Source organism: Pezoporus flaviventris, unplaced genomic scaffold (genome assembly GCF_033815535.1).
Source record: "Pezoporus flaviventris isolate CSIRO_AGI_PZ_B2104156 unplaced genomic scaffold, CSIRO_AGI_Pfla_v1 ptg000096l, whole genome shotgun sequence".
NCBI classification, from domain to species: Eukaryota; Metazoa; Chordata; class Aves; order Psittaciformes; family Psittacidae; genus Pezoporus; species Pezoporus flaviventris.
This window is the reverse complement of record NW_026892644.1, coordinates 4,125,522-4,143,192: the sequence shown is the minus strand read 5'-3', so window position 1 is coordinate 4,143,192 and position 17,671 is coordinate 4,125,522. Positions and strand designations below refer to the sequence as shown.

General features: G+C 43.5%; 3 protein-coding genes and 1 long non-coding RNA gene across 5 annotated transcripts in view; 2 read left to right on the top strand and 2 right to left on the bottom strand.

Annotated features, from left to right (window-relative positions):
• Positions 1–4,971, top strand: part of UTP20 (UTP20 small subunit processome component) — a 64,565-nt gene extending 59,594 nt beyond the window's left edge. The window contains exons 57-62 of the mRNA XM_061476373.1: positions 220–419; positions 654–725; positions 2,104–2,370; positions 3,071–3,197; positions 4,346–4,491; positions 4,751–4,971. Coding sequence (XP_061332357.1) covers positions 220–419; positions 654–725; positions 2,104–2,370; positions 3,071–3,197; positions 4,346–4,491; positions 4,751–4,906 — 968 coding nt within the window. The 3' untranslated portion in view covers positions 4,907–4,971. The remainder of the gene's footprint in view (positions 1–219; positions 420–653; positions 726–2,103; positions 2,371–3,070; positions 3,198–4,345; positions 4,492–4,750) is intronic.
• A 608-nt stretch (positions 4,972–5,579) lies between these two features.
• ARL1 (ADP ribosylation factor like GTPase 1) lies at positions 5,580–11,603 on the bottom strand. Its single transcript, XM_061476379.1, has 6 exons — positions 11,572–11,603; positions 8,829–8,966; positions 7,837–7,918; positions 6,842–6,953; positions 5,950–6,128; positions 5,580–5,759 (listed from the first exon to the last, which is right to left on the bottom strand). Exons 1-6 carry the CDS (start codon positions 11,573–11,575, stop codon positions 5,729–5,731), a joined length of 546 nt encoding a protein of 181 aa, XP_061332363.1. The 5' UTR covers positions 11,576–11,603; the 3' UTR covers positions 5,580–5,728.
• Positions 11,604–12,817: 1,214 nt separating this feature from the next.
• NUP205 (nucleoporin 205) overlaps positions 12,818–17,671 on the bottom strand; it is a 49,114-nt gene continuing 44,260 nt past the window's right edge. The window contains exons 38-43 of the mRNA XM_061476441.1: positions 17,275–17,401; positions 16,477–16,643; positions 15,965–16,088; positions 15,111–15,239; positions 14,295–14,368; positions 12,818–13,190 (exon numbers count right to left, since the gene is read on the bottom strand). Coding sequence (XP_061332425.1) covers positions 13,038–13,190; positions 14,295–14,368; positions 15,111–15,239; positions 15,965–16,088; positions 16,477–16,643; positions 17,275–17,401 — 774 coding nt within the window. The 3' untranslated portion in view covers positions 12,818–13,037. The remainder of the gene's footprint in view (positions 13,191–14,294; positions 14,369–15,110; positions 15,240–15,964; positions 16,089–16,476; positions 16,644–17,274; positions 17,402–17,671) is intronic.
• Positions 13,181–15,255, top strand: LOC133281175 (uncharacterized). 2 transcript variants are annotated; one of them, XR_009747410.1, is made up of 3 exons: positions 13,181–13,316; positions 14,863–14,941; positions 15,118–15,255. It is a non-coding gene; the product is annotated as an uncharacterized LOC133281175 (long non-coding RNA). The 2 variants fall into 2 exon arrangements; XR_009747409.1 differs by lacking the exon at positions 13,181–13,316 and adding an exon at positions 14,400–14,488.

Genomic DNA, 17,671 nt, shown 5'->3' with positions numbered 1-17,671 from the left:
GGGGACATTTGGTTACCTGTAGCTTTTAGCCACTCTGCTTTGCCTGGATAGAGTTGCTATGAAGTCCTCTTTATATATATGAGTATGTTCTGAACAGAGGAGCACAGTTAATTTCCTTCCCCTTTTTTTACTGTAGTATGTGCTATGGTAATTCTTGAGGGACCTGGTTATTTTTATGCTCTCGCCGGTGATGTGCTGAAAGAGGTTTTCTTTCCCCAGGTCATGTCCAGTCTCACCTGTGGTATCCTCACAGCTGGGTCTGGCTGACAGCTACTGAGATCTTTGGCTTGTTGTTTGCATCTTACAAGCCAGAAGATCTTGTCAACAAGTGGAGGGAAAGAAAGGCAGGGAAGAGGAAAAAAATGTCAGCAGAGCTGTCTGCATCAACAGTGTTCTTGACTGCTGAATTGGACAAGAAGGTAATGATGTCTGTATTACTCCTTCCCTCCCTGCCCATTCCCTGGCTGGGACATTAAAATGGTGTTACAGTTTGGCATGCACATCTCTTTTGGTTGCTTGCCTGCTGCCTAATTTTGATCAGAGAGGAGGCATCCCCTGGGAACTGCCTTTGGTGACTGCAAAACATTGCTTTGAGTTTCTGCTACTGGCTCCCTTTCATGGAGTAACTTCCTTCTCCTTTTTCCTGTTTCCAGATGAAGGAACTCGCGTTTGCATTCTGCCATCAGCTGCAGTCCAAGTTCCTGGACCCGTCTCTGGGAGAGCAGGTAAGAGCAGGAGTGGGTTTGGGGCTGCAGGAGGGCACAGCACAGGCCCTGGCCCATGAACAAAGGGGTCTAACATTCTAGTCAGGACAGCAGCACTGTGGCTGGCGGTGGCTCAGGACATATGCACAGTGCAGGGCCTGCTGCTCAGTGCTGAGGGCATCTGAGCAGGTCTGTGTGTCAGGGGTCCAGCAAAGTCTCCTTTGTGGTGTCAGCCTGGTGAGAGGGGAAGGGCTGACGGGGTGGCAGGGACAGAAGGGGAGGCACCATGCAGGGCCTCATCATTACTGGGGTCCCTTCTGGCAGGGCGAGTCTGGCTCTGCAGCCCAGGCTGGAGCAGGTTGGACAGCCACATTCTGGAGCAGGGACCCAGGTCTCTGGTGCTGGCTCCATGCAGCTGCTCTGGAGCTCTGTCTTTGCTGGGAGCCTGTAGTCCAGCTTTATACCATTGCTTGATGGTCTGTCTCCACTGTAAACCTGGTTAGAGATCTCCTTTGGAGAGGTGGGGGCTGCCAGACAGGAGAAGACAAAGATAAGCAGCCCTGCCTCGGGGAGTGCTGGAGCCCAAAAGGCACAGTAGCTCATGGGGAAAGGCTCCCAAACTGTAGGAGGGTATTGAGGTGTGCCTTCCTGTTAAGAGCAGTATGATCTGTCAAATATGGCAGTGGGGGAAGCTGTTAGAGCTTCCTGGGTTGGCAGGTTTCTCTTTCAGATCTAGACTTGCCTCTTATGTGCCCTGGTGTCATGGTTGAAAGCCAGCTAGTAACTCAGCACCACAGAGCCGTTTGCTCACCCTCTCCCTGGGCAGGATGGGGAGGAGAATCAGAAGAATGTAAACATCGAGATAAGTACAGTCTAATAACTGAAGTATAATACAAAACTACTACTACTATTGCTGCTGATGATGGAAATAACAAGGGGAGAAAATATAAAACCAAAAGGGGAAAAAAAAAACAAACCAATAAGAGATGCTCAATACATTGCTCACCACCTGCTGACTGATACCCAGCCTGACCCGAGCAGCGACTGGTCCCTCCCAGCCAACTCCTGCCATTTGCTATATTGGGCATGATGTGCTGTGGTATGGAATACCCCTTTGGCTAGTTTGGGTCAGGTGTACTGTCTTCTTCCTGCTGGCTTCTTGTGCCCCTGCTCACTGCCAGAGCATGAGAGACTGAAAGGTCCTTGATCAGGGTTAGTGCTACTGAGCAACAACTAAAACATCAGTGTGTTATCAGCATTGTTCTCAGACTAAAGCCAAAACACAGCACTGAACCAGCTACTAGGAAGAAAATTAACTCCATCCCAGCTAAAACCAGGACACCTGGTGCTGACAGTGCAGGAACCCGCAGTGACTGACTACTCTGCTTTCACACTTCAGGTTATAAAGAATTTGCTTTTTGTGGCCAAAGTTCTTTACTTGCTAGCCCCTCCTTCAGAAGAAGGTAAAGAGGCCAAAGGAGACCTTGGCTGTGAAGTGGAAGAGCAGGAGGCCTCAGAAGATGAGAAAGACATTTCTGCTCAAGCGGAAGAAGAAAAAGAAGACAAAGAAGAGAAAGGCCAGCCAGCCACATTGCTGTGGTTAATGAAGAAGCTCTCTCTCATGGCAAAGCGAGAAGCTGCATATTCCCCTAAGGTCCCTTTAAAGGTAAGAACAGGGTTAGACCAACTGCTGTTGATGTGGCAGGCACTTCCACAAGAGTGTTGCCCTGGCTCTTCACTCCCTGGGGACTAGCTGCAGGGGGTGCTGGGAGCTGGTGCTGAAGTGAGGTGTCAAAGAAACAACATGTTTGAGTTCAGGATTCTACAGAAAGGCCTGTGTCAGTCTGATGCTCCTTGCTGATGCTTCCAGCCTTCTGTGGGGTGTTGGAAGAGTGATAAACCCAAAGGCACCATGCTGAAGGGGGCAGAGCACTGCCTTTGAGAGCCCAATAGCGCTAGATCTCTGCGGGCAGGGAATGGCAGTGCAGAGTTACTTGCTCGGGAGGAGCAGAGGGTACAGGAAAGCATCAGAAAAACTGGTCCCTCATGGTGTAGTTAGGTTTAACTTTCATGTCTTCAGCTGCCTCAGTACAATGCAGCAAGAGCAAGCCTGTTGTTCAAAGTGTTAACAGCTGTCAGTCCAGTGGAGTCACAGCTCCCATGTTTACAGATCCTATGGGATTGTGTCTCATCTAACGACTGTACTTGGCAGCAGTAAGACCTTGTAACAGCAGTAAGTTTCTGACTCAGGTGTCTGAGACAATGCCTTGTACATTGAGCAGTGACACGTAGCTTTCTTCTAGCAGTTCAGTTAAGCAGTGTCCTTCCAGCCTTCCTTACTTCATGTCCCACACACTCATTTTCAGAGAAGCTGCATCTTTAAGTTCCTGGGAGCAATCTCGGTGGATCTGGGAAAAGACAGGATCAAGCCCTACCTTCCAACAATTCTGACCCCTCTGTACCGGGAGCTGAACAGCACCTACGCAGAGCAAGGTAAGCAATTTCCCTCACAAAGACTTGGTAAAGAGGAAAGTATGTCAAAGCTGTGCCTTGGCATGAACACCGCATCTCATTCCTTTTGTCTGCTGAGGCACAGATACTGTCATCAGCGAACTTCACCTACTTGCAGACTAACCCAGAATATCAGGAAAGGAGGGGTATATGACAGCTGAAACAAAAATGTATGTGTTGACAAAGCCTGGAAGAAGGTTAGGCAGGCTTCTGCATGCAAGTGGATAGCTTGGGCATGTTATGTAGTAGAAAAAGTGTAGTACTCCAGGGTGGACTCATGGTGGCAAGATGAATAGAGCCCTTGCTGAGGAGAGGAACAGTGTGGCTCTTATGGAAGCCAGAACAAAGCTGTTGCCGAGTGTTGTTTTTTGAATTGCCATGTTAGATGTGCTGTGGTGCTTGGGGCTGAAGATCCATGCCATGTGGTTAGAAGCATGCTTCAGCTGCAGTGTAAAACAGGGTGTTGTTTTATGGCGCCTTGGGTTACTCTAGTGCCAGGGACTGTACAAGTTGGAATTGCAGGTTGTTAGTGGTTGCTTGATGTTTTCCCCAAGCTCCCCCTTTTGACACAGAGAAAATGATCTTCAGCGTGTGACATGTGTGGTGACTGAAAGAGCATGACCTCTGCAGGCAGGGAAAGAGAGCTGCGTGCCACAGGAATACAACACATGGTGCGTGCAGGCAGGCGTAACACCCATCGAGCTGCGTACAAAACATCTCCCTTCCTCCTGAATGAGCCCAGATCACTCTCTCCTGCTGACTGACAAGGCTGGAACCACCCCTATTTCTAACAAAGCCTATTCCAAGAGCCCTGATGGCTGTGTAAGCAAGCCACTTCTAATAACCTCTGGGATACCATTATCCTTCTGAAAAAAAAAAAAACACAACCCAAACCCTTTTGCTTCTCAGAAGCATTATTTTTTGTTTGCCTCTGTGAAGTGCCGCTTGTGGTCTTCAGGAAAGCTGCTGAAGAACCAGCAGATTTCACAACAGCCTTTGCTCTAATCTCTGCAGTCTACTTGGGCAAGATGAATCAGTGCAGTCATCCTTTAATAAAGAAAGAGGAATCCTTACTGTTTGGCTTTTGTTCCTTGCTGAAAAGATTAAGCAAGCTAATTTTGTTTTATTAGATCCAACACTGAAGAACCTTTCCCAAGAAATCATAGAACTGCTCAAGAAGCTGGTTGGACTGGAGGCTTTTTCACTTGCCTTTTCTTCTGTGCAGAAACAGGCCAATCAGAAAAGAGCCATGAGGAAAAAGCAGAGGGCTTTGCAGGTAAGATTCCACTTTATCATCTTCTGGGTAAAACTATTAGGGTTTCTCTGAAGGCTTGAAAGCTGACAGGGAAGATGAGTTTGAGAACCTCCTGGCAGGTTCTGGCTGATAGCAGTGCTGTGCTTTCCCACTTACCTGAAGACCAGTGATGAACTTGGGCAGAGATGCCAGAACAGCCTCAGAATTAGCGGAGCCTAAGAAAACCCATGTCTACAGGGACAGTTGTTTGTTTAGTAACAACTGTGTTGTTTTTCACTAGACTGTAGCAAACCCTGACATCGCTGCACGGAGGAAGCTGAAAAGACATAAGAATAAAGCAGAAACCAGGAAGAGAAAAATAGAATCCCTGCGCCCTACTTACAAGGCCAAAAGAGCTCGAAGTCATGCACTGAAAGATTTAGCAATGGTGGAATGAAGAGGCTTTTCCTTCCTGGAGGATTAATTTATAAAGTGATTTCAAGCTAAAGAACTAATTACTGTTAAAAAAAGTCTTTCCATATTTTAATTGTATTTATTAGTATTTTTTCCATGTCCTCTTTTCATCTAGGATCTAAAGTAAAAGCTTTGTCAATTTTACCAGAGCATGTACAGTTGAATGGACAAACTGCCATTATCTTTTATATTAAATTTTACTTCCTTTTTAAGGGAGGGGTTGATGTGATGACTGTTCATGCCTGTGAACATCCACACTCCTGAGGAGAAAGCAGATGCCTCCTGATACTGATTTGTCTTTGCTTCTGCAGCTGTACTGAGCAACTTCACTGTCATTTCTGGCTAAGCTTAGAGTACAGGAATAACAGTTCCTGAGGCTGGAAGCTGAACTTAAATTATGGCCAGGGCGGTGTGTGGTGACTGAAGGCATTTTATTGTCTCTTCAGAAAACCAATGGTACGCTAACAGCTGGAGGTACACTCCTCTCTGTCACTGCACGTCACTGTCACAGTGTATGTGCACTGAAGGATGATGAAGTACACCAGCTTAAGGAAATCTTTTTAAGTGTTCAGCTATGTGGCTGTTTGAACTGGCAGCAGTTGGACCTGCTCCTGTAAGCAAGCAGCCTTGAGCAAGCAACACACCTCTGAGTACAATTGACAGTTCCAGATTTTATTAGTGTTTTAATTACACAAATACAGCAGCCACTCAAATCCACCAAATCCATTTGTGGCCTGAAAATACCCAACTACAGAAAAAGGGATGATGGATGTAGCTGAAACTGCTTTGCAGTGGTCACTCTGAATCACTGCCTGCTCTTCAAGGCCTCCACCAACCTATGGAAAAAGGTTAAGGCAGCTTACTGAAAAGTCATTTCAATTATGTTGAAATACTTTTACGAGAAAGCATCTCTTTCTTTCCCTGTGGACGCCTCTCTTAAGTCACACAGGCTTTCCACAGATCCAAGTCTTAATAAATACAGTAAAAGACATTTTTATAATGAAGCCTAGTTAGGCTGTTACTCACCATTCCATTGCTTCATCAAGCCCCGTGCCTTTGGTTGCAGAGGTTTTGAATATCTGCCATTTTCGGTCCTTCAGAGCCGGTAAGCCAAGCGCGTTTGCCATTTCTGTGGGAGTCATGGCCTGCTCCATGTCCTGCTTATTTGCAAACACCACCAAAATGGCTTTCTTCAACTCTTCTTCCTAAAAAAAGAGGAATCATGCAAGAGATTGGTGTTGCAGAAACTTTTACTCAGTTTATTTAAGCATCAAAACCCCATAAAATGAAAAGACACTTCAGCAGCTCTCATAATGATTTTGTTTGCTGATTTTTGTCCTTCAGAAAATTCTTTAGTGAAAGATCAGTATTTCCTTTCAATTCCAGCATGATATCTGGGATCAATTTCAAAATACGGCTGGTTATGCCTTATACCTTATGAAACAAGCTGGTAGTTGGATTTAACAAGGCATATGGAAGAACTTTAAGGAATTGGAGGCGGGATAGATAAAAATGTTTTGCTCAATTCATCTTCTTACCCTTATTACCTGTTCTACACATGCTCTTCAGCTTCAAAACACAGCAGGATACTAATTACTGTTAATCCTTCAGGGCCTGAATTTTGCCACCACTGTGGTACTGAGCAGCTGTCCCTGTGGACAAATACATTCTTGGATGACCAAAAGGCTACACGGAACTAATACGGAACTAACAACTGCCTAGGCACTGCTGCACAGAACTGTGAAATGGCTGCAGCATGTTTAGTGCTTTTCAGCCACAAGTGTTGCATGGGCCTATGCTGAGGGCTGAAGTTTCACAAGTGAAGGTCAGTTTCACCAAATTCACTATATGAAATTTCACATTTGCTCCAAACAGAGGTTTAGTTTCTCAATTTCCGTTTCAATGCTTATTTCCGTACCTCTAACATAGCAACGAGCTCCGATTTTGAAGTGCCAATTCTGTCTCTATCACAGCTGTCCACTACATAGATGACCGCATCTGTATTTGAGTAGTAACACCGCCAATATGGCCTGCAGAAGAAAGAGTAAGTCCCAGTCATATAATTTGCACTTTTAGCAGCGCTTTTTAGCCAGATAATGAAAACCAGATATTACCCCAAGGAAGTAGTAGGTATCTTCAAGAGACAGAACAAATACTCTTGGGGCAGGGGAGGAAGGAGATGTAAAAAAAAAAAAAAAAAAAGCAAGCAGCTTAAAAACAATGAAAGAAGTGCTGTGGACAGACTTATTTGAGAATCAGCCTGCAGGACATCAGGTCTATAACTAAGGGACAGGAAAGCAAAGAACATTTAAACACAGAGAAATCTGAAATGACTAATACACATAGGCAAGTAATTAACAAGAAACAAAACCACCTTTTTCAGAATTATTTTACTGAAACTAAAAAGGGAAGGAACCTGCATGTTACTTACGCACTAACTGTGCTGCACCTCACTACCTAGCGCTCAGGAAGCATTCATGAAAAGGTCATAGCAGGGTACCGAAAAGCTCACTACAGTTACGCATATAACAACTAACTGCAAAACTTGTAAAGCTCGCTAAAAATGTTATTGTCTATACCTAAATTCAACCTCCCTGCTTTGCATTAAGAACATTTAAATATCCCTTGGGGTTTACATCACTCACTTCCCTCTCAAAATGCTACACAATTGCCTTGTGCCTCGTTTTTCAAAGCAGAGCAGTAGATAAGTGAAAACATTTGCTTGTTCCTTTCCAACCTGTAGTCCAAACCAGGTTTCACTGAGTGAACTCCATCAAATGGAAGCGCACTCCTGACAATGGGCTGTTTTTAAAAAGAACCAATTTTAAAAAGTGCCAGCCGAGAGAATTCCCAAGAACTTTGCACTTCTGAGAGACATTTAATCCTATCTTTTGATTTCAAGAGATCTTTTACCTTATGCTTGTCTGTCCTCCCAAGTCCCAGACTTGAAACTTCAGATTCTTGTATGTCACTGTCTCAACATTGAAGCCAATGGCTGAAACAAACAGTTTCACAGTTGGTGATTTCTCTTTATTTCTGAAGAATGTTACAGCACTTCATTTACAATTTTCAGGTGGGAAAATTCTCAATAGCTCCATAATGAAGTTCATACCGTTGCAAAGTTACCCCAACATCTGTGACTCAAAATAATGCAGCCATTTTTTCCTTTGAACAATAAAAACACATTGCAAACGTAAAGATTTCTAACAAATGCTAAGGTTGTTAAAAAATGAACAGAAGTGTGCCTGAAATCCGCAAAAGAAACAGAGCCGTTAAAGGAATGGCCTGTTTTGATAACCAAGCACACAACCAACAGCAATAAACCACTAAGAAATGAAGAAATGTGTCCTTTGTGTCAGCACTTCATAAGACCACAGCAGAACTAACTTCTCAGCAAAATACTTGACACTGTGGTATCTGGAAGATGGCAGCACACCACGTATGTGATCCTTCTTCCTGCCAGGCCAGAGAAACCCAACATAGGGAAGTGAATGATGGATGCAGACTACCTAAAACTTATGGAGGCTGAAATAAGCAAAACCCTAGGGCAAAAGGATTATGACACATTAAACTGCTGGCTTCTAAAAAGTAAAAAAGACCCGACTAAATTCAGTTTATCACGGCCATTCAGAAGGAACCCAAGAGATATGACAGGAACTCAAAAGCCAAGCATCTCTTGCCTTTCAAGGTCAAATACGTTTTGCTTTCAGGAGGACAGCATAAAATACTCCTTTATGTAGCACTTCTGTAGTATGCTGTAATACTGTTGTGCAAAAGTTCTTGAATACACCAGTGCAAGGCTCCCAGGGCACAAGATCCGTTTATTTCTGAAGGAAGCATGAAGTAAGTTCAGCTGACAAAGCTTCTGTGTTAGAGCTACAGGCAAACCGGCTGCTTTCACTTACTTGGAATGGTGGTAACAACTTCTCCGACTTGTAACCTGTAGAGAATGGTTGTTTTTCCTGCTCCATCCAGTCCCAGGATGAGAATCCTCATCTCTCGAGTTCCAAACAGACTGGAAAAGATGGTGGAGAAAAAGCCCCCTACATAAAACAGGACAGAAGGATGTTTCAGTGTCAGCTTGAGATATGGAGGCTATGGAAAGGCAGACAGATCCACCTCATTTTTTTACTGAGATACAGTATGTGTCTTTGCTCCAGTGATAATAGACAAGTTCAGGCTGTTGCCCAGATACTCATGTGCTGAATCACATTACATTTTCCTGGCTTTATACTGTTATTTTACGATATCTCAATCCAGCAAAATCACACTGCAGAAGCATCAAGCTGCCTCACTGTGGTTACAACTTCTGTTTTTCCTCTTCTCTCATTTGACAAAATCTGAGCCAACTTCTGTTTTGTTTGTATTGGACTCTACCTGTTCAGTGCAACAGGCTATATGACAACATGCTGAAGTCTGAAAGAATTCTTTCTGATGTTTATGGACTCCCACAGGAACATCCACTTCTTTCTTCTTAAAATTAAGTATAAAACAATTGGTACATGTTAAATCACAGTCCACTACCAGATACAAAACCCATTCCATTTTATTTTTTTCCAAAACTGGCTTGCCCCAAACTCATTTATTCTTTAAGTTCCTGTAAGACTACTTGTGGCTAGACTAATACCGGATTTGTGCCTGCCAGATGCAGAATGTGCTAAGCCAGTAACAATAATATTTTTACCAATTATTTTTGTAACAACTATATCTGATGCTAAGTAATAATGTTGTAAATCCAGCTAAACCCTGTAAAAGGTAGTGAAACACCAAACAAGCTAGAATCACATTTGACAATGTGAAAGGATGCATTCAGAGGAACCCTGGCATGCCTGAGAGGTGGGCCTGTTCATGAAGTTCAACAAGGCCAAGTGCAAGGTCCTGCACTTGGTTTGGGGTAATCCCAAGCACAAATACAAGCTGGGCAGAGACTGGATTGAGAGCAGCCCTGAAAAGGAGGACATGGGGGTGTTGGCTGATGAGAAGCTCAACATGATCTAACAGCCTGTATTGCACACAGAAAGCCAATCGTGTCCTGGGCTGCATCACAAGGAGCATGACCAGCAGGTTGAGGGACATGACTCTCCCCCACTCTGCTCTCATGAAACACCCCCTGCAATGCTGCATTCAGCTCTGGGGCCCCCAATACAAGAGGGAACTGGACCTGCTCAAGTGAGTCCAGAGGAGGCCATGAAGATGATCCAAGGGATGGAGTACTTCTCCTATGGAGACAGGCTGAGAGAGTTGGGGTTGTCCAGCCTAGTGAAGAAAAGGCTTTAGGAAGACCCTAGAGCAGCTTCCAGTACCTAAAGGAGGCCTACAAGAAATATGGAGAGGGATTTTTTTTTTATAGGGGCATGCAGAGACAAGACAAGGAGGAATGGTTTTAAACTGAAAGAGGGTAGATTCGGATTAGATATAAGGAAGAAGTTCTTTATTGTGGAGTTGGTGAGACACTGGCACAAGTTGCCCAGAGAAGCTGTGGCTGCCTCATCCCTGGCAGTGTTCAAGGCCAGGATGGATGGGGCTTTGAGCAAACTGGTCTAGTGGAAGGTGTCCCTGCCCATGGCAGGGGGGTTGGAGCTAGATAAGCTTTAAGGTCCACTTCCAAGCCAAACTGTTCTATGATAAATATATCAGAGGAGAGTCAAATTAGAGAAGATTTGTGACTAAAATCTTACTGAAAGAGGTTCTGATAAAAACCACTCACCATGTTTGTCTTTCTAGGCATCTGTGATGCCTTTCCAGGGAAAGGAGACCAATGAGCTACATGCTTATGCATAAAAAGGAATTAAAACTGATAACAGGTTGCTTCACTTCTTCTAAGCCCACCCCATTGCAAAAGCCATACACACTACACACCCGGAAAACAAAGAGAAGGCACAAGGGACCATCTATCAGTATTTTGCATAGTGCTGCTCAAGGTGCTGTTTACTGTGAGACAGGCAAATAACCTTAGAACTGAGATGCAAAAAGTATTTCAGTGTTAATATTTCCAGCAGAAGGCTAACTATGCGATTGATCCATGGACGCCAAAGAGATGGCAATTCTTTCCTCTGTCAGTAACCTTACTGACTGCCAGGCACTTCTCATTCCTTCTTACATTGTATTTGGTTTTCCCACACTAAGACACTGCTCAAATACCATGTGCAATAGGACAGATTCATTCTAATCACTTAACCCCTTGATTCAGGGCCTCTTACTGTCCTCTCTATTGACTATTCTAAAACACCTCTTTCCATAATTAATTTTTTATTAGCCAGCCATTACACAGGTGAATCACAGTTTAATTTAGCCAGGTCTCAGGCGTACAGAAGCATTACAACAAAGGTATGCTCCAGAAGCAGCGCCGCAGAAGAGCCACACCGGCACTAGCCACCCGACCGCCGGCAGGCACCGCTCCGTATCAGGAGCTCAGGCTGAAGGCTGGAGGTACCAACCGCTCCCGCGGCCGCCGGGCAGAGCCGGGCCGTGGCACCCTCCCAGCATCCCGCCTCGCTCAACACCATCCAGCCTGCTGCGACGACGCCACTCCCGCCGACCCCACGGGCCCCCTCTCCCCTCACATCCCCACAGGCCGCCGGGGGCGTGGCGGGATCCCGGGAGCCTCCCCCCGGCCCTGCCGCGGTGCCGCCGCCCGCCCCTCCTTACCCATGTCGAGCCAGTAGGCCGCGCCGCCGCTCCTGTCCGGTGCGCTGGTCCTGCCGCTGCCGAGCAGCCGCCGCCCGCAGCCTCCACGTCGCACGGGGCGGCGAGTAAACGAGGCGGTGCCTCCCTGCTCGCCGTTTCGACACGGAAACGGGAAAAGCTCGGCCTCCCCGGAGGAGGAAGGGAAGGGCTGGGCGCGGGGCTCCCCGTGCACGTACTCGAGCACGGGGAATGAAAGCAGAGGTGACAGTTTGTAAATGAAGATGCGGGGCGGGGGTGAAATGTGGCGAATCTGCGGCGCCAGCGGAAGCGGGGTGCCGGTTGAGGGGCGGGGCCCGGCCATGCGCGTGCTGGGGGGGGGGGGGCAGCACTTCCTGCTCGAACCAATGCGGCTGGTGGGGGGGGGGGGGGTCCCTCCTTTCGTCCCATCCTATTGTAAGACGAGATGATGTAATTAGTTTGTGCAGCTGAGCTGCGGTTGTTCGGCCTGAGGAAGGCTCCCGGGAAATCCTAGAGCAGGCTAACAGTACCTAGTGGGGGCCTACAAGAAATCTGGAGAGGGACCTGTTACAAGGGCATGTAGTGACAGGACTCCAAGGAATGGATTTCAACTGAAAGAAGGTAGATTCAGATTAGACATTAGGAAAACGTTCCTTACTGTGAGGCACTGGCACAGGTTGCCCAGAGAAGCTGTGGCTGCCCCATCCCTGGCAGTGTTTAAGGCCAGGCTGGACAGAGGGGCTTTGAGCAACCTGGTGGAGTGGCAGGTGTCCCTGACCGTGGCAGGGGCTTAGAACCAGATGACGTTTAAGATCCTTTCCAACTCAAACCATTCTGTGATTCTATGAACAAATACAAAATTGGAAAAATGAGAAATACTAAGAAAACACAGAGGAGACAGAATTTGCAATGCACACATTTAAGATCAGACTGTAATAAGAGAAACCCAACACAGCTCAGGTTAATGATGAGCTGTTACGCTATTTTTTTTTCTCCTGCATAAGAGACAAGGAGATAGATACGAGTTCTTTAACTACAGAACCAATTCACCACTCAAGCATGTTGGCTCCTCCTCATGCATTTTATTCTGTTTTTATATTCCTGTTGCAGCAAGAACAGCACAGAAAACTTTACTTCCCCCTTCTCTCTGAAAGCATCCACAAATGCAATATTATCACAGCTGCAGAACTTCTGTTTCGTTTATGTCCTCCATTAGAATTCTTTCTTGCTTGAAATTTTACATTAATCGTAAGTTTTTAACAAAACAATCCTTTATTTTTCCTGACAATTTGGGAACAGTAGGAAAGAATACACAAAAAAACTGATCTATAGGGATAAGAAAAAAAAAAAGTAACAAAATATTTTTGACATTAATTAGAAAATGTATCATCTATAATTCTGATTATCCAGAAAGCCTGCCCGTGTACATTTTTGCTTGCTTCAGGGGGCAAACAACATGTTTCAGTCTCTTAGGTCCTTGATATCCTTAGGAGACCACGGATACGTCTGACAAGAGCTTGAATAAAGGTGTACCGTGACCGAACCTTAGAATATAACCCTTCGATGTCCAGAAGCTTCTTCTGCAGAGATTCACCAAAGCTGTTTGCAGTTTCAATCTGAAGCTGAGAAACAGAGATTTGTTGCAGTCATTAATACAAAACCTTCTCCTTGCGGAATGTCAGCTTATCCATCATCAGCTATCTGTCATCCCTTTCACTACAACTGATTCTCTAAACCACTTCTCAAAAGTAAGTTTTTTCTGACTCCCCTAATGAATACGGTGTACATTCTTCCCTTATGTTTTTCTCTCTATATTATATAATGGATGGTCTTTCTACAGGGGTTTTTGGGTGACTCAGAACATTTACAGATGATCCAAATATTACCACCTTACAACCTCACTAAATTTTAGGGATTAAACTCCTGTTTTACGAATGAAACGGTTTTATAGAATTTAGCTTCTTCAGTTACAGTCATACAGACGCTTCTTCCAACTGAAATTTTCCTAGTCCTTTAAGGACTGCTTAGGAGTTAAGCATCCAATGTGTCATCCCTGGAGACATTCAAGGCCAGGCTTGATGTGGTTCTGAGCAACCTGATCTAGTTGAAGATGTCCCTGCTCACTGCAGGGTGGTTGGATTAGATGACCTTTGAAGGTCCCTTCCAATTCAAACTGTTCTATGGTTCTATAAACTATGAAATCGCTGTGTAAGCAGAAATCACTTCTTTGCTAGCATTCACATTTTATAGTCTCCTCAGTTTCTGTTGCCCTTTTTGATCTCATTTCTCTACAGCCTAGCTGTAGCTGACCTGTAATGAACAGCTGCAAGATGACAGAAAATTGGGAGTTCTGCCCTCATGCTGCGAAGCTGTCAAGGATAACCAGTGTTTTCAGAAAGCTGTTGTTAAAAAATACATACTGTTTGACTGGTTTATATACATATAGTCTTTTAGTAAATTAGCTGATTTTTCATTTAACTTAATATATTAAGACTTGAAATCACGTGTGCAGCAGCACAACTGCTGCCTCCTTCATAATACTTTCAAAAAACCAAAAAAACCAAGGATTAATGAAACATCTGCAGTGTTTCATTAATCCTAAACTAAGTTACACCCTGTTGGTACACATTGTTCAGAGGTGGGAAGCCTAGTCAGACTGCTCTGGTTAGATGGCTGTAGGGTAATGAAGTATATTCTGTATTTCTCAGTTGACCATCACATCTCACCTGTTCTATATCATGCTGGCTCACTCGATTCAGTCCACTACTGAAATCCAAGCTAGGCTCTGAACCAAAGGAATCTAGTGGTAGAAAATAAGACATTAAAATTATGTCAGCTGCTGCTCTCCACTCTCTTTTCCACATCAAGTTATAAAACAAGATTAAAACACGGTGTTTCAAATTGGTTGGTAAACTTGCATGTAAGAAAATGATAATTTATTTTATTTAAATGATTTAGAGAATGTAAGTTAAGGCCATAACTAATTTTGATCACACAGGATGGCATCTTAAGCATAAAGCTCCTCCCCAGATCACTTCTCCCTTTCTGATTTCCTTCCATTACTAATTTTTTCAAAAATACAAAATCCTACAAACTTCAAATCTTCTGGTGAATCAATGGTGCCTACAATTCTAGAAATAATTTTAAAGCCATCAATACTGATTTTAGTTTTTACCTTCATTTTAGATTATAGTTCCTATAACTTGTTTTGAATCACTGATCTGATTAGATTATTTGAACTTCACTTGGTCTGAACAACAGAAATAAAAAAGTTAATTTTACATTCCTTTGCAGGTTGTGTATAACAGACAAAACCCAAGATCTGTGACTCAACAATAATTGTATTGCCAGTTCTCCAGCAGAAAATCCAAAGGTATGCCAAATCCAAATGAAATCTCTTTTATTAAATATGAATGACATAAGATTAATAGTAGCGAATCTACTTTTTGAAGTAGATTTTAAGAATCTACCTTGTAATCTACAGTTTTAAAGTTAACTATAAAAAGTTACTAAAATGCAGTTTGATGTTTGAGAAATTTTACCTTGCAGCCTTCCTTTCTGAAAGGACATCCTGGAGGACATCAGCGGGTCTTGAGAGTCAGTGGGCGTGCAATGCAGTAGATAGTGTTCCAGATGACGCCAAAGAATGAAGAGACATGTTTCTATAATATCTGTAGACACATCTAAGTGAAGGAGCCTAATTTTGTTGTTTTGAGGTTGTACGTATACCATATGAGCTTATTTACACACTTTGAAGCACCTGAAGATGTTAACATCTGTCACCTGCAGCAGAAGCTTCTCACCTCCACTTCCATGGCAAGATCGCTTACACCCTCCTTACCTGCCTGAGCATGGTTACTTCAAATGACTGCTACTCACAACAGGCAAGGCTGTAAGAGCACATCTTTCCCAAAGCAGGTTTCAAAGGAATCAGCTGCAGACAGTTACTTTTCACATGACTAGGTACTTCCATAGAATTACCAGTGTTTATGATATTAGGTTTATGAAAGGTTAACTGTAAGACTGGTGAGTCCAGTTGTTCTGATAGGCACCTCAAAATTATTTTTCAAAATATTTCTTCCACCGCACTTGCACATATGTGAATGTTTAGTGGGTCTGGATACTGAACTGAAGAGCTGGGCTGTAATAACTCCTCTGTTATAATGTTGCAGAATGTCCTAGCAGGGTCTCCATGATGGAAATTACTAACCTAAAAATATTTACATTCTGACAACAGCAGGACAATACACTCTTACTAATTTTCAGAATTTCAAATTTCCTTTTTGCAAAATACGTTGTTTGAAGTGGTCAGAAATATAGGTTAAAAGAACCTGTTCCTATTTCTCTGCTTTTCTGGATCATCATCTTGAGGGTCATTTCAATTTTAGAAGGATACAAGAACAGAGAGAAAGCAGCTTGGCTCGGTTGTTTATTAGCTTCACCAGGCGTCGCCTTGCCAAAACATATTTTTGGGAAGTGGAGATTTTGTCAACCCCAGCTGGCATAACTGACTGACACAGCTGCGGTAAGAAGAGGAAAAACAAGAAGACTGTAACAAATCACAGAACCTCAAAAGAAATAAGCAAACAAAATTACTTATCAATATATAGAACTTCCTTGTTAGCTACTGTTTCTTCAAGACTGCACTGTTCTAAATTTGCATAACCTTGCTTACCAAAAGTAGAGAAATTAAACATAAACAAAAGCAACTATAACAAAAATCACAACTTTGTAAAGTTAAGCCAAATATTTTCCCTGAAGTTATTCCATGGACCTTCCTTCATCACCAGTAGAAAGGAATATGCACAAGAACTGGAACTATTTACTTGTCTAAGATGCTTTGAGTCTCTGTTAGAGCTGTGTCTAAGTTACAAACAATACAAGGGCTAGAGTCAGAAGAACTATTACCTCTTTTATTTCATCTGGTGGGAGTTGCTCTACATTTTGCAGCTTGTTAACACTCTGACGATGGCTATCATAGTAACTGAAGAAATCACTAGTGCTTTGTTTCAGCAGGTAGACAATAATGCCCAAGCCAGGCAAGTGCCAGTATGGGACCACTGGTGCTTGTGTATCTAGAAAAGATGACAAACAATTCAAAATTAAAAAATAAAAGTAAAAAAGAACAAGAAACCAATAATGTATGCTGTCTGTCAATAAAGCAGTGAAAGATGTGGAAGTTTATCTTTTATACTTCTGTGTCAGAAGTAATACCAATGAGACACTAGGCAAAAAGTTCTGTGGCTGCAGTACTAGAAGGCAGTAAGCATAGCACAGTACTGAGTGTAACGTGAAATATAACTAGGCCAGAAGATTTACTATTTAAAGATTTTAACCACTCAGCTGCATAACAGCACACTATAAGCTCCTGCCATGTGGCATAATGAATAGTTTCGCTCAGCATCAAAACACATCTTACATGTCACGAATTAGGTGCTAGTTTCACCTAATGTAATCCAGCACAGATGCTGAAAAAAGAAATGCTCACTTTCTCATGTCTTGTGCTATTTATTTACATACACTTTTTTTATTGATATGTGTGTCAGAGGCTGCTGTGCAAAGTTCCAGAATTAGAAAATAGGCACCCACAGTACTGGCATAAAAGTGACTGAAAGTGTATGTGATACTACAGCCTCTGGTTCATTACTTCTACTAGCCCAAAGTCACACCATTCAGTCTCACAAAACAGCAAGCCAAAAATCTCACCCTGACGAGGCCCATCTCGGTTGGTTGATTCTGACAGGCTAGGAGTAAACAGACAAACAGTGTGCTGAAAACTGGGGGCGCTTTGCAACATAAGTGACTCACAGTATTCCATCACATTTGCACAGATCTGCCAAAAGAAAATCACAGCATGTCAGTTACACTATCTACAGGCTTCGGAGCACTGAATTTTAACTGGAATAATGTCAATAAACAACGTGTTTAGTTTCCTGTCTCCTCACCAAAATGTAATGATTCACTTTTCTGATCAGTTATAGCCTCTCTTCTATTTCAAGTCTAGAACTTGCAACGTTGCCTCTTTTCCAACCCCCTAGTTAAAATTTCCGGTCAATTTTAAGTCCCCTTTGGCTTTAACTTACTGTTAGCCATTGCCCTGTAT

Coding starts and splice junctions, on each gene's coding strand:
- ARL1 (XM_061476379.1), bottom strand. Junction 7,919..8,828: donor AGTTGTTACCACCATTCCAA/GTAAGTGAAAGC, acceptor TGTTTGTTTCAG/CCATTGGCTTCAATGTTGAG. Junction 6,954..7,836: donor GGAGGACAGACAAGCATAAG/GTAAAAGATCTC, acceptor TTTCTTCTGCAG/GCCATATTGGCGGTGTTACT.